Source organism: Aphelocoma coerulescens, chromosome 26, assembly GCF_041296385.1.
Source record: "Aphelocoma coerulescens isolate FSJ_1873_10779 chromosome 26, UR_Acoe_1.0, whole genome shotgun sequence".
NCBI lineage: Eukaryota > Metazoa > Chordata > Aves > Passeriformes > Corvidae > Aphelocoma > Aphelocoma coerulescens.
In genome coordinates this window covers 2,319,297-2,332,876 of record NC_091039.1, presented here as the reverse complement: position 1 = coordinate 2,332,876, position 13,580 = coordinate 2,319,297, and the positions used below count along the sequence as shown (strand labels likewise).

General features: G+C 46.0%; 1 protein-coding gene across 3 annotated transcripts in view; it reads left to right on the top strand.

The window, feature by feature from the left end:
• The window catches only part of IPO9 (importin 9), a 39,022-nt gene extending 25,641 nt beyond the window's left edge, over nt 1–13,381 (top strand). The window contains exons 14-25 of one of the 3 annotated variants that reach the window (XR_011146653.1): nt 139–298; nt 1,295–1,521; nt 1,719–1,867; nt 2,723–2,851; nt 4,098–4,373; nt 5,971–6,137; nt 8,112–8,245; nt 9,755–9,874; nt 10,750–10,851; nt 11,144–11,396; nt 11,533–11,718; nt 12,322–12,343. Coding sequence is in view for 1 of the 3 variants with exons in the window: in XM_068995706.1 (XP_068851807.1) it covers nt 139–298; nt 1,295–1,521; nt 1,719–1,867; nt 2,723–2,851; nt 4,098–4,373; nt 5,971–6,137; nt 8,112–8,245; nt 9,755–9,874; nt 10,750–10,851; nt 11,642–11,718; nt 12,322–12,432 (1,652 nt within the window). In the remaining 2 variants the exon portion in view is untranslated. Of the gene's footprint in view, nt 1–138; nt 299–1,294; nt 1,522–1,718; nt 1,868–2,722; nt 2,852–4,097; nt 4,374–5,970; nt 6,138–8,111; nt 8,246–9,754; nt 9,875–10,749; nt 10,852–11,143; nt 11,719–12,321 lie in introns of all 3 variants that reach the window. The other 2 variants (XR_011146652.1, XM_068995706.1) reach the window with 2 other exon arrangements.
• The last annotated feature ends 199 nt before the right edge of the window (nt 13,382–13,580 follow it).

Below are 13,580 nucleotides of genomic sequence, written 5' to 3'. Positions count from 1 at the left end.
GCACACTTGTCTTGTATGTCACATTTCAGTGTTTTCCTATTGGGATGACAAGATTTTAAATAATGGATGGAAGCAGCTGTGATTTTAAACTCATAAAGCTTAATTCTGAAGCCACTGGGATTTTTTGTTTTGCTGCAGTGTCTCCTTTCCTCCTGGGCCGGGCCCTGTGGGCTGCCAGCCGTTTCACCGTGGCCATGTCTCCAGAGCTCATCCAGCAGTTCCTGCAAGCCACTGTCAGTGGATTGCACGAAACCCAGCCCCCCTCTGTCCGGATCTCTGCAGTCAGAGCCATCTGGGGGTAAGCAAACCCTGGGCTATTCCACAACCCCAGGGACAGGAGTGTAAATCACACTGATAAACTGGTTTGTTAAAAGAGCATTTCTGTTGGGCTGTGGGAGGTTTTGCTTTGAATGAAATAGATGTCAGCCTAAAAAGTATAAACAAACAGGTTCAAAATAGAATAACTCTAATGAGGAATATGGAATTGAGATTCGAGGTTGGCTACAGTAAAGTGTTGTGATGGATATGGTCACAGGGAGGAGCAGCACTAGGTAGTGTTGGAAAGCACAAGGATGAAACCCAGATTACTCCTGTTAGGTCATAAAGGTGGCTGACATCATACAGGCCTATGGAGCCAATCACAGTAATAAGGAGAGTTTGGGGTTTGATTTTCTTAGCCCATTTTTGCCAGAAGGAAGCTCTGCTGTACTGATTCTAAAGTAAAAAATGAACATTCGTGTAAAATCGAAAAACCAGTCACAAAAAATCTGCTACTTGACTGTTCCCCACTCTACTCTTCCAAACAGCACTTTGTCTCTTATTTGCACTGAAATGTTAATGAATAAATAAAGTCAGAGACTTATAACTTAGTTATTCCTGAAATTGCTTTATCATCCCCCAGCTCACTTGTAGAACATGGTAACAAAACACTTTGTAAGCAGCCTCTGTCCTGGACTTTCTTCCTTTTCTCCATCAGTGGGCAGCTCTTAGGAGAGATCTGTCACTGAGGGGCAGTAGAAGCTTCTAACATCACTCGGCTCAACTCTGCTTGTGTGAACATCAGGGGTGGAATGAGGAGGGAAGACTTCTGGTGAGAGCTTTCCTCCTCCTGCCTGCTGAGCTGCTGGGAGGTCAGGCAGTAGTGGACTGAAGGAGAGAAGTCCTAGAGGAGTGAACTTAGGGGATAAGAATGGACAGGATGAAACAACCCCTTATGTATTATCTAAAATGAAATATACTTAAGTTACTTCAATATATTAGGAATGTATTTTTGTATCACAAATTTCTTGTCTAGCTACTGTGACCAGCTGAAGATCTCCGAGAGCACCCATGTGTTGCAGCCTTTTCTTCCCAGCATTCTGGATGGCCTGATCCACTTGGCAACTCAGTTCAGCTCCGAGGTGCTGAACCTGGTGATGGAGACGCTGTGCATTGTGTGCACAGTGGACCCAGCGTTTACAGCCAGCATGGAGAACAAGATCTGCCCCTTCACCATTGCAATATTCCTCAAGTACAGTAACGGTATGCATTCCACTTACATTCCCAAAGCACAGTTGGTTTTGCTGTTGAATCCTCCAGCTGAAAACTTAATCAATGGTCATTGAAGGAACACTGATTCCCGTGGCAGAGGGCAAACTTGCTGCTTTTCCCAGCCAAAATAGTGGTGGCAAAAATTGAGATATGTGTGTGTTTTAGTAAATGGTGCTTTCTCTCTCCAGATCCTGTTGTTGCTTCTCTTGCCCAGGATATTTTTAAGGAGCTAGCTCAAATAGAAGCCTGCCAGGGTCCAATGCAGATGAGGCTGATCCCAACCCTTGTCAGCATCATGCAGGCCCCAGCTGACAAGATCCCAGCGGGGCTGTGTGCAGTAAGTGCTTCAGTGGGGCATGGCCTGGGCTGGAGATGTTCCCTGTTCTGTAACACCCAGGGTGGCTGCTCTGCAAAGAGCAGAAAGGCTGCTGTGGACATGCTTTGGAATGATGGCTTCAGTCATTGGGGGGGGTTTCTCTGTGGAAAAAAGGCAAACTGCAGGTGCAGGAAGATGCTTCCAAAAGTTTGCTATAAACTGCTCCTCTGGCCTTCTTCCAGTGTCCACAGCATCAATCATCCCCAGTCATTTTGCTGTGACATTGCCATCTTTCAGCAGGAGCAGTCTCCTCTCCCAGCAGCTACACAACTTTTCCTTGCGCTTCTTCCTAAGGCTTTTTCTGATTTATGCATCACATATGCATGAATTAGACATAAATTATACAGGTGCCCTAATAAAAGATGAGACATTGACTGTGTAGAATGGTTGTATGGAATTAAACCCATAAACATCCGTATCAATATGCATATAATCTATTAATTGGTATGACTGTAACAATTGCTTTTAGGTAATTAAAATAACTTTAAATCAATATAACCAAAATGGAACAAGTCAGCTAGAACAGTTCTCTGGCTGTTCTGATTTGTATGCATCTGTTTGCCATGTTTGAGTGGTGACACTGCTTTTAATGTTGGAGCTGTCTTGGGAACTTCTACAGCTCACACCAGTGATGCTTGGGTGTGTGACTCCGGGGTCCTCGCATTTAAAAATTATTCTACACTGTGAGTTCAGGGTGTGGTTGCAGCAGTGGCCACATCCCTGCAGTTCACACCTTTGATGTTTGCAGCAGAGGTGGGTAGTGCTGACTTCATGTTCTGTGGCTGCTGCTGTGACAGTTTTGTGTTTTCCTTTCAGACTTCTATTGATATACTGACCACAGTTGTGAGGAATACAAAACCCCCTCTGTCCCAGCTCCTCATCTGCCAGGCATTCCCTGCAGTGGCACAGTGCAGCCTGAACACAGATGACAATGCTACAATGCAGGTACCCCTGTGGGGAGGGGGAGGCAGGTAACACTGTGGGGAGGGGGAGGATTGTGGGGCTGTGCCAGTCCAAGAGAGGTGACACAGCCTTTGAGGGAGCCCAGGCTGTGCTTGCCAGCTGCTGTTTCAGCACTCCCCTGGAGCCTCTGCCACCTCCAGTTTACCATGAAAGTACTGTTGTTCAGGGCCTGTAGTGATTTTTCCTGATCATTCCTGAATGTGGAGAACTACAGTGAGAAAGGCAGCAGCCTGGATGTTTTTTCTATTTTAGTGCATTGGAGCATGTTAGAAAAACCAACCAACCAAAGCCCAACAACACAAAAAAAAAAAAAACCCAAACAACCAAACAAACCTATAATGCTTTTCTTCCCCCACAACATTTCTCACACCTGGGAATGGCAGGGGCTATCTTCAGGCACATTCACAGGCACAGGGCAGCAAAAGTCCTCCCCCTCCTCCTCTAGCAGCTTTCTGCTGTACTCATTTAAGAGTACATTTAAGGGGAAGGCAGACTTCTTTTTGATTGAGCCAGGATGGAGGGAAAGCAGGGAATCATCTCCAGCATCAGTACTGCCTGAGCTGTGCTTGCTGGCAGGCTTGGCTATGGCCTGATGTCTGTGGAGTATCGAGCAAGAAGGAAAAAGCATCAGAGGCTAGAAGTGCAGGGAGCCTTTTCATTCCAGCTCCTACCTGGCACATGACTAACAAGGCTGGTTTCAATCCTTACATAAGGAGTTCCATAGTGGCAGCTACTCTTTGCCATGTGAATACAGACCACGGGAATATGGTCTTTCCCTAAACAACAGACCAGTAAGAATAGGCTGGAGACCAGCAAGGAGAGATTGTAGACCTCCACATTGGTTGCTTTGCTGGATCTTTGTGCTAAGAAGAATTCAAAAGGACTGCAGCTCCGCTGCTGGTCTGTGTTTTGTTCATGCCACACTTCTGTGTCTTCATCTCTCACTTGTTAAAACCTCTTTGAATTTCTTTAAGTACAAGACTGGCACAAAACTGCAGCTACTTGAGGTTGTTGTTGTATTTATTAGTTATCTTGATTGCTGCTGATTGGGCACTGAAGAGTTGTGTATTTGATAATGAGCTGAAGTCTATAGAAATTACTTGTGAATCTTTTATGGGTCCCACCAGTTTTCCCCTTGTTTTCATCTTGGTTCAGGGTGGTTTTGGGATGGTGAAGGGGATGTGTCCCTGTGCCTGCCCGTTCCCTTACCCACTGCTTGTCTCTGCAGAACGGCGGCGAGTGCCTGCGCGCATACGTGTCGGTGGCGCTGGAGCAGATCGCGCAGTGGCACGATGAGCAGGGTCACAACGGGCTCTGGTACGTGATGCAGGTTGTCAGTCAGCTCCTGGACCCACGGACCTCGGAGTTCACCGCTGCCTTTGTGGGCAGGCTGGTCTCCACTTTAATTTCAAAAGCCGGGAGTGAGCTGGGAGAGAATCTGGACCAGATCCTGAGAGCGATCCTAAGTAAAATGCAGCAAGCGGAGACGCTCAGTGTGATGCAGGTGAGCAGGCTGGGCACCCAGGAGAGTGAGGAGAAGCACCATGAGAAGAAATTGTCATCATTTTCTTTCATTTCGTGCCTGATTATTTTTGGCTCGTGAAATTGGAGGGTCTGTGTATCCTCTTGAAGTAGTCAGGAAAATGCCTGCTCTGATCAGAGAATCATGGAATCTCCTGAGTCAGAAGGGACCCAAAAGAATCATTGAGTCCAACTCGTGGCCCTGCACAGGACACCCCAACGATCCCACTCTGTCCTAATACTCCTTGAACTCTGACAGCTTTGGGGGCATGACCATTCCCTGGGGAGCCTGTTCAGTGCCCCAGCACCCTCTGGGAGAAGAACCTTTTCCTAATACCCAACCTAACCCTCCTGTGACACAGCTCCATTCTGTTCCTCAGGTCTGAAACTTTTTGTTGTCAGGTTACAGGGTAAGCAAGGTTCTCGCAGGTAAGCTGTAATGCACCTTCAGTAGTCACTCGTGCCCTTGTACTTGCAAACCTTCTTTGGAGAGATAGGAGTTGCCTCAGTAGGAATGTTACAGCAAAGGCAGCATGTCTTTTTGAGTGGATTTATTCTGTGTTACAAGGATAAATGCCTGGGACTTGAGACAAGGTGAGCTTTTGGTGGATGGGAGGTGTAGTTGGCCTGAGTGAGCTGAGAGACCAGGCAAAGAGCATCACCATCTCTCCTAGCCTTGACCTACTTGTAGTGGCACAGTTTTCTGGAATGATTTTTTCCCAGTGGTCCTCATTCACTCTCTGTCTTTTTTTGTCTGTGCCCTCAATGTAAAGCAGCTCGTGCTGACTGCCCTGGTTCCTCAGTAGCAGCTGGGGGAAGACGTTTTGCTGGCACTGCTGAGCAAAATCCCATCTCTGCTCCCAGTGCAGCACTCAGCTGAGCTTCACTCTGCTCTAACCATCTTGTCTTATTTCTCTGATTTTTGAATGTGCAATTTTCAAGCCATCATATGGTGCCACAGCAACCATTCCAATGTCAGCAGATCTCACCTGCTTTAGGAGTTTTTACCCCTGGATACACTGATGATTGTTAACTGTTTGGAATGGCTCTCACTTTGCTTGTTTTTGGATTATAAAGATATGGAAGTTTAAATCTGAAGCAGTCCCATGCAGCCCTTGTAGCCAAGAATTTTGCAGTGCTGGACCTCTTCCCTGTGTTAGTCTGGAAGATGGGCCTCTGGAGATGGGCAGCTTTTCCCTGAGGAGGGCTGCAGAGATGCCCTCAGACTGGGAGACTGACGTTTAGACGTACACAGCAAATGAGTTCTGCCCCTGGTCTTTAGGAGTCAGACTGTAAAACTGCATCTTGTAATGAAACCTTTTCAAAAGTTGTAGTTCTTTCCCTAAAATCATGTTCAAAATGCATTCAGAATTGGGAAGGTGCTGCTGAGTGATGATATGGTAGTGTTTATTGCCTGCATTTGTAGCACAGTGTTTTGCAGCTGGTTGTACTTTCCCTTCCTCCCAGGGTTGGTAAGCACAGCCTTCACTCCTGCAGGGAGCCCAGCTCCTTAAATATTTGATAAAACATTTCCAGCTATTGAATTATGTACAGCTAACACTGCCTTTCTCCTCCTGCAGTCCCTGATCATGGTGTTTGCTCACTTGGTTCACTCACAACTGGAGCCACTCCTGGAATTCCTGTGTAGCCTGCCCGGCCCCACTGGCAAGCCTGCCTTGGAGTTTGTGATGGCCGAGTGGATGAGCCGGCAGCACCTCTTCTATGGGCAGTATGAAGGCAAAGTCAGGTGGGATCCCCAGATACACCTGTGCTGCTGCCCTCATCCCATTGCCATTCAGTGCTGGGCATAGGGAAGGGGGGACCTGGCTCAGATGGGAGCAGTGTTGGGCAGAATTGCTGCTCCCTGCGCTGTCAGTTCTGCTCAGGAGAGCTGTGGTAACTGGAGCAAGCTCTGATCTTCCTCATCAGTGCTCTGCTCCTCCTGCTGCCTCGTGCTCCTTGCTGGAACAGAGAGACATGAGGGGGAAGGGGATGTCTCCTGCAAATACGGGGCTGCTTTTGGGATTGAACTTCTGTGGATGGGATGAAAAGAGCTTCCACACATGGAATTGCCTTTGTAGACTACTGTAGAGTTCCGGGGTGTTGTAGAGGGTTTCCTAAAAGAATCTGGCGATTTCTTGATTTAATGATCTACTGAAAGTCAATCAAGAAATCAGTTGCTACAGTTTTCTCTCCCTTTTGCTGTAGGAGCACGTTTATGTTCTGGTGGAGGCTGAGTGCTGCATTCCAAAGCATGAGATGCTCTGTATTCATTTAAATTTTGTCACAGCTGCTGTATTAGATTTTTCTGGAAATGTGAAGCCTCATAGACCACTCTTAGGGGTCTCACCAGCTGTTAACTCATTTATTAGTGTGTGTTGTCTTGTTATTGTTATGGGCAGTCAAATAGCCTGTGAAATAAATAATGAGAAAAAAAGCAAGTTCAAAATGGAAGTTAGTGAATAATCTTGAAGGACAAGCAGCAGATTTGGGGATCCAGTGCTCTTTTTGGTCACACTTTGTCGGTTTCAGCCCTAAGCCTGGTGGTTTATCTCCATTTTGGCAGTGCAGGCCTGTCTGCAGGATCCCCTGAGGCTTATGGCACAGGGAAAAGCCAAGGCTGACCAGGAGAACAAGGTTAAAGGTGATTGTTTAGAGCTGTGTTGTCCAGGATGAGAGCTGTTTGTGTACAGGCAGTGTAACAGGGCTCCATGCTGTATTAAATGCTTGGATCTGGTTGGTTGTGGTGACACTTACCATGCATTAGTAAATGCTTGGTGTTTCTGTGTCCTGAGGAAAAGCAGGGCCTGCTCCGAGGAGCCTCTTGTTCAGGGTTAGTAGAAGGACCCTGAAGGCACCTGATGCCTCTTGTGTGCACAGTCCCCATCCACTGAGGGCAGGTTGAAGTAGTGGCTGTTAGGTCTTGGTGAAATGATGGGATAACTTTGGGCAGCTTGGGGTGGCAGGTGAGACCTGGGTCCAAACCAGCAGAAGTCAGAGTCATGGTGTGGGAGAGAGAGAGGGTGAGAAGTGAAAGCACAAAAAGAGTTCAGTTCCACGGAGCTCCCAGACTTCAGTTTGAGATTTGTGGAGCCAGGAGAAAGAGGTTTGGGGGTGCCAAGCATAGATTTGCAACCTTGACCTGTAGTCAGCATCATCCTCAATGTGCCTGAAAACACCCTGGAACTGGAGAAGGTTTGAAAGTGTGGAGTAGAAATGTAAGCATCAGAGATGAAAAGAACATGTAAAGTAGAGGAGCAAGCTGGAAGGTCTGAGTGTAGCAGAGCCACGAAGGACCAGAAGTGAAAATGAGCATTGAGACTGGAGAAAGGGAGCAGATCACTGCTGCAGATCAGCCAAATTACTGCTTTCTTGCTACTGCTTTCCTCTTAATTCTGTCTTCATGTGCACGTGGTGCTGCAGGGGCATGCATGGAGAAACCTTTAATGTGTGGATGGATGTCTCTACTGTTGGTGGTGCCTAATCCAAAGCTCAGCCAGTTCCCAGCTTGCTGTGCAGGTCAGGAGATGAGTCCAGTTTCAGATGCTGACATAAAACAGGAGACATGGGAAAATTCTGTAATGCTTGTTCTTGGCAAAGATGTAGAAGAAAGGGTATCTGGATGTCTGCTCTGGGATGTGTTCCCTGTTAGAAAGGGGCTATGAAAGCCAGACAGTTCAGGGAAATTCCGATCTGTAATTTTCCTATTCTCTGCTCCCAGCTCTGTAGCATTGTGCAAACTCCTGCAGTATGGCATCAACACAGATGACAAGAGACTTCAGGACATTAGGGTGAAGGGAGAAGAAATATTTAATATGGATGAGGGAATTCGGACACGATCCAAATCGGCCAAAAGTGAGTAATCATTTTGCTGGGTTTAACAGGGGTTTTTTCTGTAAGTAGATGCTGTGAAAGGCCTTAAATATATCTGGCAGATCACACAGAGCTGTGGGAGATAGTTCTTGCAGAAGGTGCATGTTGGTTTTTAGAGCTAATCCATACATCATGTACTTAATATATGTTATTTACCTCCATTCTGCCAAAGACTGATTTGGAAGGCTCCTGATGTCTGATTTAATATAACTGGATGAGGTAATTATGGGATGGGGAGTTCTTCACTGCTATTTTGCATCATGAGACAGAATTGATGTTTCTGGATGCCTGGTAGCTTCTCTGAGAGGAAAGTGTCTTTGTGACACTTGTGCAGAGATTTAAAAGAAAGGGTTGTCTTTGTCAATGAGACACTTTCACAAAAAGCAATGATTCAACAAGTTAGAGACTGCTTTTAAGGAAAACTTGACCAGTCTCCTGCATAAGACTTGTCTTATTTTTAATAGATTGAACCCAAGGTCTTTGGCTGGAGATTGCTGTTGAGATTAATCTTTTAAATCAGAGAGAGCAGAGCCCTGGGCAGTTTTTCCTGAGGACTGAGCTCCCAGGGGAGGACACTTGGGGGCTGCTGTCCTCAGCCATCAGTCGGACCTTGGTCCTGCCACTTGCTGTGCTAGAGCTCATGTGTGACCAGTGGTGGGATGGGATGTGGTGGCTGTACAGATCCAAACTGGCAGCCTGTCCAGGCAGTCGGTGCTCCTTGAGCCTTCAGCTGCCATGGGCTTGGGATTTGGAGTGATGCAGTGAAGGGCTAAGATGACAACTAAGGAGATAAAGAGGGGCAAGCACTACGGAGTTTAAGAGGTAAGTGGTGGTCACAAATCACTTGCTACCTAATTATTCTTGGCTTAAAAAAACCAAACCAACAAAGTCTGATGTCTGGTCAGACAGAAAAATGGCAACTGCCAGCATTTGCATTAAACAAAGATTAATACTAGCATCAGTAAGAGCTAAAACTAATGCTCCCAGATTCTTTATTTGATAGGATCTTTATTTCTGTAAGTAAGGACAAATACACTGTCTGGCTATCCCTATGGAATAGTTAAGCCCTGCAGGGACACAGCTAAGGAAAAGTTGGAGCTTACAGTGCCTCAGAAGGGGCAGAGCTATGCCTGGGAGTACTGTGCTGCTCATTTACATGAAAGCATTGGTGGATGTGCAAATGTACTTCAGGAAAGAAAGGTTGACTCCAGATGACTCCATTAAGCAGCCTGCAGGAGTAGAGTCACACATTTCTTGAGCTGTGAAGATTTTCCCCCTACCCCCTCTTCACTCCAAATATGCAAGGTTGATATTGCATTGAGATCTTTGGCTCTGCAGCTCTGAGGGTATATGGAAAGGTTTGGGGATTTTATGTCAGTTTTTTCCCTCCCAACCTCCCTAACAAAAGAAACCCCACCCCAACAAAAAAGGGCCTGTTTTATAACTTTTAATTTAAAGCAGCATGAATAAATGTATTTTTTTCTCTTACAGATCCTGAGCGCTGGACAAACATTCCTTTGTTAGTAAAAATCTTAAAATTAATAATAAATGAACTCTCTAATGCAATGGAAGCAAATGCATCTAGACAGACAACTGCAGATTGGAGCCAAGGTAAAATGCTGGGTTTGGTTTTTCTCTTTGCATGGCTTAAATCTACTTGATCTTCTCTTGAGAAGCATTTATGATGTAAGAACTTTGTGACAGTAAATCATGTACCTGTAACTACAAAGGCTTGAATAGTGATCCAGAGGATAAGCTCATAGAATCACAGAATCCCAGGCTGGTTTGGGTTGGAAAGGACCTTAAAGCTCATCCTCTTCCACCCCCTGCCATGGCAGGGACACCTTTCCCTATCCCAGGCTGCTCCAAGCCCCGTCCAACCTGCCCTTGGGCACTGCCAGGGATCCAGGGGCAGCCACAGCTGCACTGGGCACCCCGTGCCAGGGCCTCACCACCCTCACAGCCAAGAATTCCTTCCCAATATCCCATCTAACCCTGCCCTCTGGCAGTGGGAAGCCATTCCTCTTTGTCCAATGTCCCTCTCCAGATCTCGTTGTGTTGTACCGTTCATCATTAGCACAACATCTCTTCCTTCCCTGTGCTATAAGTGCTACCAGTCTCTTCCAGGTAAAAATAAATAAAATAGGAGAATAAAAAATCAGTCAGTGTTGTGTATCCTTAGACCTGAAAATTCTTTTGGGCTAGTTTGGAAGATGGGATCTGACTATGTGCCAATAAAATTACCCTTTTGTGGTATATCTGGTTTGCCTTTCTTCCTGCTTCAAGTATCCCTTCTTGTTGTAACCTTTGCTTGGCTCCAGTTCTGGAATCACTCTAAAAGATTAAGGAAGTTTGTAGGTCTTTTCTCTTTGTCCACCCACATATGCAGGGATGTGTTTGCCTACAAACTCCAGTCCCCTACAGAGTGATCACAGACTGGACCTCTTGGATTTGGATAATTTCTAGAAATTTTGTTTTCTAAACAGATGATTCAAATGATATGTGGGAGGATCAGGAAGAAGACGACGATGAAGATGAAGGCTTAGCAGGACAGTTCTTATCAGACATTCTTTCCACAAACAAGTATGGTGAGTAACAGCTTGAAAGTCCTTGTTCAAAGCAATAGTCAAGTAGGTGACATCCTAGTCAAAGTTTCCTTCCCTTGCCAGCAGCAAAACAAAGGCTGCAGGCACGGGGAAGGAATTCTGCTCTGGGGTTGTGAATAAGGACCTTCTGGAGAAGCCCTGGCTTTGAGTAACACGGTGATTAAATTGCTGCATTATAAATAACATCACCTGGGAGTTCACATGCTGCCCAGGCTTCACACTTCTGGGAGGTTCCTGCAGGTATTTCTTCTAAAGAGAAAATTGCTGCTCAAAGGTGTAGGTGTGAGCCTGGCGTGACGGTGTCCTGGGGATGGGTGAGCTCGTTTGTGGAGAGCCCTTGAGGAGCAAGTGCTGCATAAAGAGATGAGCGGGTGCATCGTCTCTCAGTTTCATGTAGCCTCAGAATGGAGAACTTCACAGGGAAACAGCGAGGGACGCTGCTCACATTAGCTCAGAACTGGCAAAGTGTCACCCTCACATGGGATTAAGGCAGAAGATCCTGGTGCATGGAATTCCCAAACCTGCCTGTGAGTGTCCAATGTGTGCTTGGCTCACCTGCGTGTTCCTCGAGCCTCCACTGACCCTGGTTCTGGGGTTCAGTGGTTTTTGTCACGTTACCTAAAGGAGTGAATATTCTGAACACAATTTTTTTTTCCCCAGCAGTGCTGAAACTATTTACTTTTGGATCCTTGGGTTTCAGTAGTCTAATAGAAAACTTCCTGAGATAATCTGCTCTTTTTGATGTTAAAACCTGCTGATTTGCCTCTGACAGATGAAGATTACTATGAAGATGATGAAGAGGATGATCCAGATGCATTAAAGGACCCTCTTTACCAAATAGATCTCCAGGTGATGCTCTAGAATGAGGGGTTTTATCAGATTCCAATCATTGTCTATAAACTTTAGTTTTTTTAATGTTGTACTTTAACAAATATGTTCCCACTGGAAACACCAGTTATTGATTGTCATCCAGAAGGCACTCAGTTAATTGAAATTACTTTGGAAAAGGCCGAGTGTCCCAAGAATTTCTGGAGCTATTTTTCCCTGTGATTAATATCTATAACTTGGAAATATGAATAAACAAAACTCTTTGAGCAGAGGGAGATGAGACTTTTCTACCCGTGAGCTTCACAGCTACTGGAAGAAGTCAGGAGTAGCTTGGAGAGTGAACATGACTTGGAGATGCTCCTAGCCAGTCAGCTCCTCTGTTTTACTTTGCTCCTGCTTTTCCCACCACCTGCAGCTGTTGATGGGCCCTTCCCTCTGCTCCCGCCCTTCTTCCTCTGCTCCAGCCCTTCCCTCTTGTTCCACTCCTCCTCCTGCATCGCTCCTTTCTGTTCCCTTCAATCCTGGGGTCTTACTTGGTGCATGTTGGGATATCTCTCCTGACACATGGAAGCAGCAGGATTTCCCAGGAGGGTGGTGCTGACAGGGTGTTTCTGTCCCTCCCAGGCCTATCTCACCGACTTCCTGTGCCAGTTTGCACAGCAGCCCTGCTATGCCATGTTCTCTGACCACCTCAATGACAACGAGAAGCGAGTGCTGCAGGCCATCGGGATATAGACCCACTCCAGAGACCACACCTGCCATATCTGAACAATAGGTTATTTTTGGCTAATTCCATGTTTTATGATTGGACATAAAACATTTTCCAGTGTCTGCCTGCCTGTTCCAGGTCGACAATGGCCTCGTTGTATTGAGCCTCGTCTTAACACACATCTGCTAAGGGAAGGAATCCTGAGAAAGCAGCAAGGACATTGCACATTGGTCTCACCATAGGAGCACTTTCATTTTCCACAGTAACTTTCCAGGAAGTTCTTAAAGATAAAAAATGTGTCCTTAATATTTTTAAAAGGAAACTGTCTCTACCTGTGAAGAGGCACTTAACTGAGTTTCCCACAGCACAGTCGGACAGAGAAAGTAATGGGGTCACTTATGGATTGCTTGAGAAGTGGGAAGGTTGTTCCTCCTGGCTGTTGTTCCTCCTCACGTAACACAGGGTAAATATCTTGATCCTCCAACGTGACTTCTTTTATAGAACCACAGACTCTTCAGAGCTGCCTGGATGGGATGGAGCCAGTTCACAGGAGTTTGGAGGGGAAGCTGACACAATAAACCTGAGTGCATATCTTCTTTCCTGGTGTGGACGGGGCACTGTCGCTCACATCTCCCATGGGAGCAGTTCTTGACTAACACTTGTGTGTGCACATGCTCAGAGGAAGCCACCACTTAAATTTCTCTTCCTGTGGCATGTGGCTATGAAAGACTGGTTTTCTGGAACACAAGGAGCCACAATTTTTAGGGGAAAATAAAACTGTATTTAACATATTTGCTCCATGACAGCCACTCTGAAGTCCTTTGCTTTTTTCACACTCCTGTGTGTATTTTTATAGAGTGGTAAAATAACATTTGCAAATTGATTTCCCCATGAGAACAGTGTGATGTATCTCACAACACCTCTCTGCCTTTGGTTCCCTTTTGGGGAAAATGAAAATAAAACTATTAAAATGTACATTGGTATCCTTCTTATAAAACAGATTTAAAAGGAACTTGTGCTTGTTTCCGGAAGTCCCTTTTTAAAGACATGTTTCTCCTTAGGACTCATTCTGTACGTGCTGCCAGAGGATGTTTGGGTGTCTCATGGGAGTCACCTGACAGAAAGGGAGTCCTGTGCTGTATGTATCTGCTGCTTAAAACAACAGGCTGAGCCA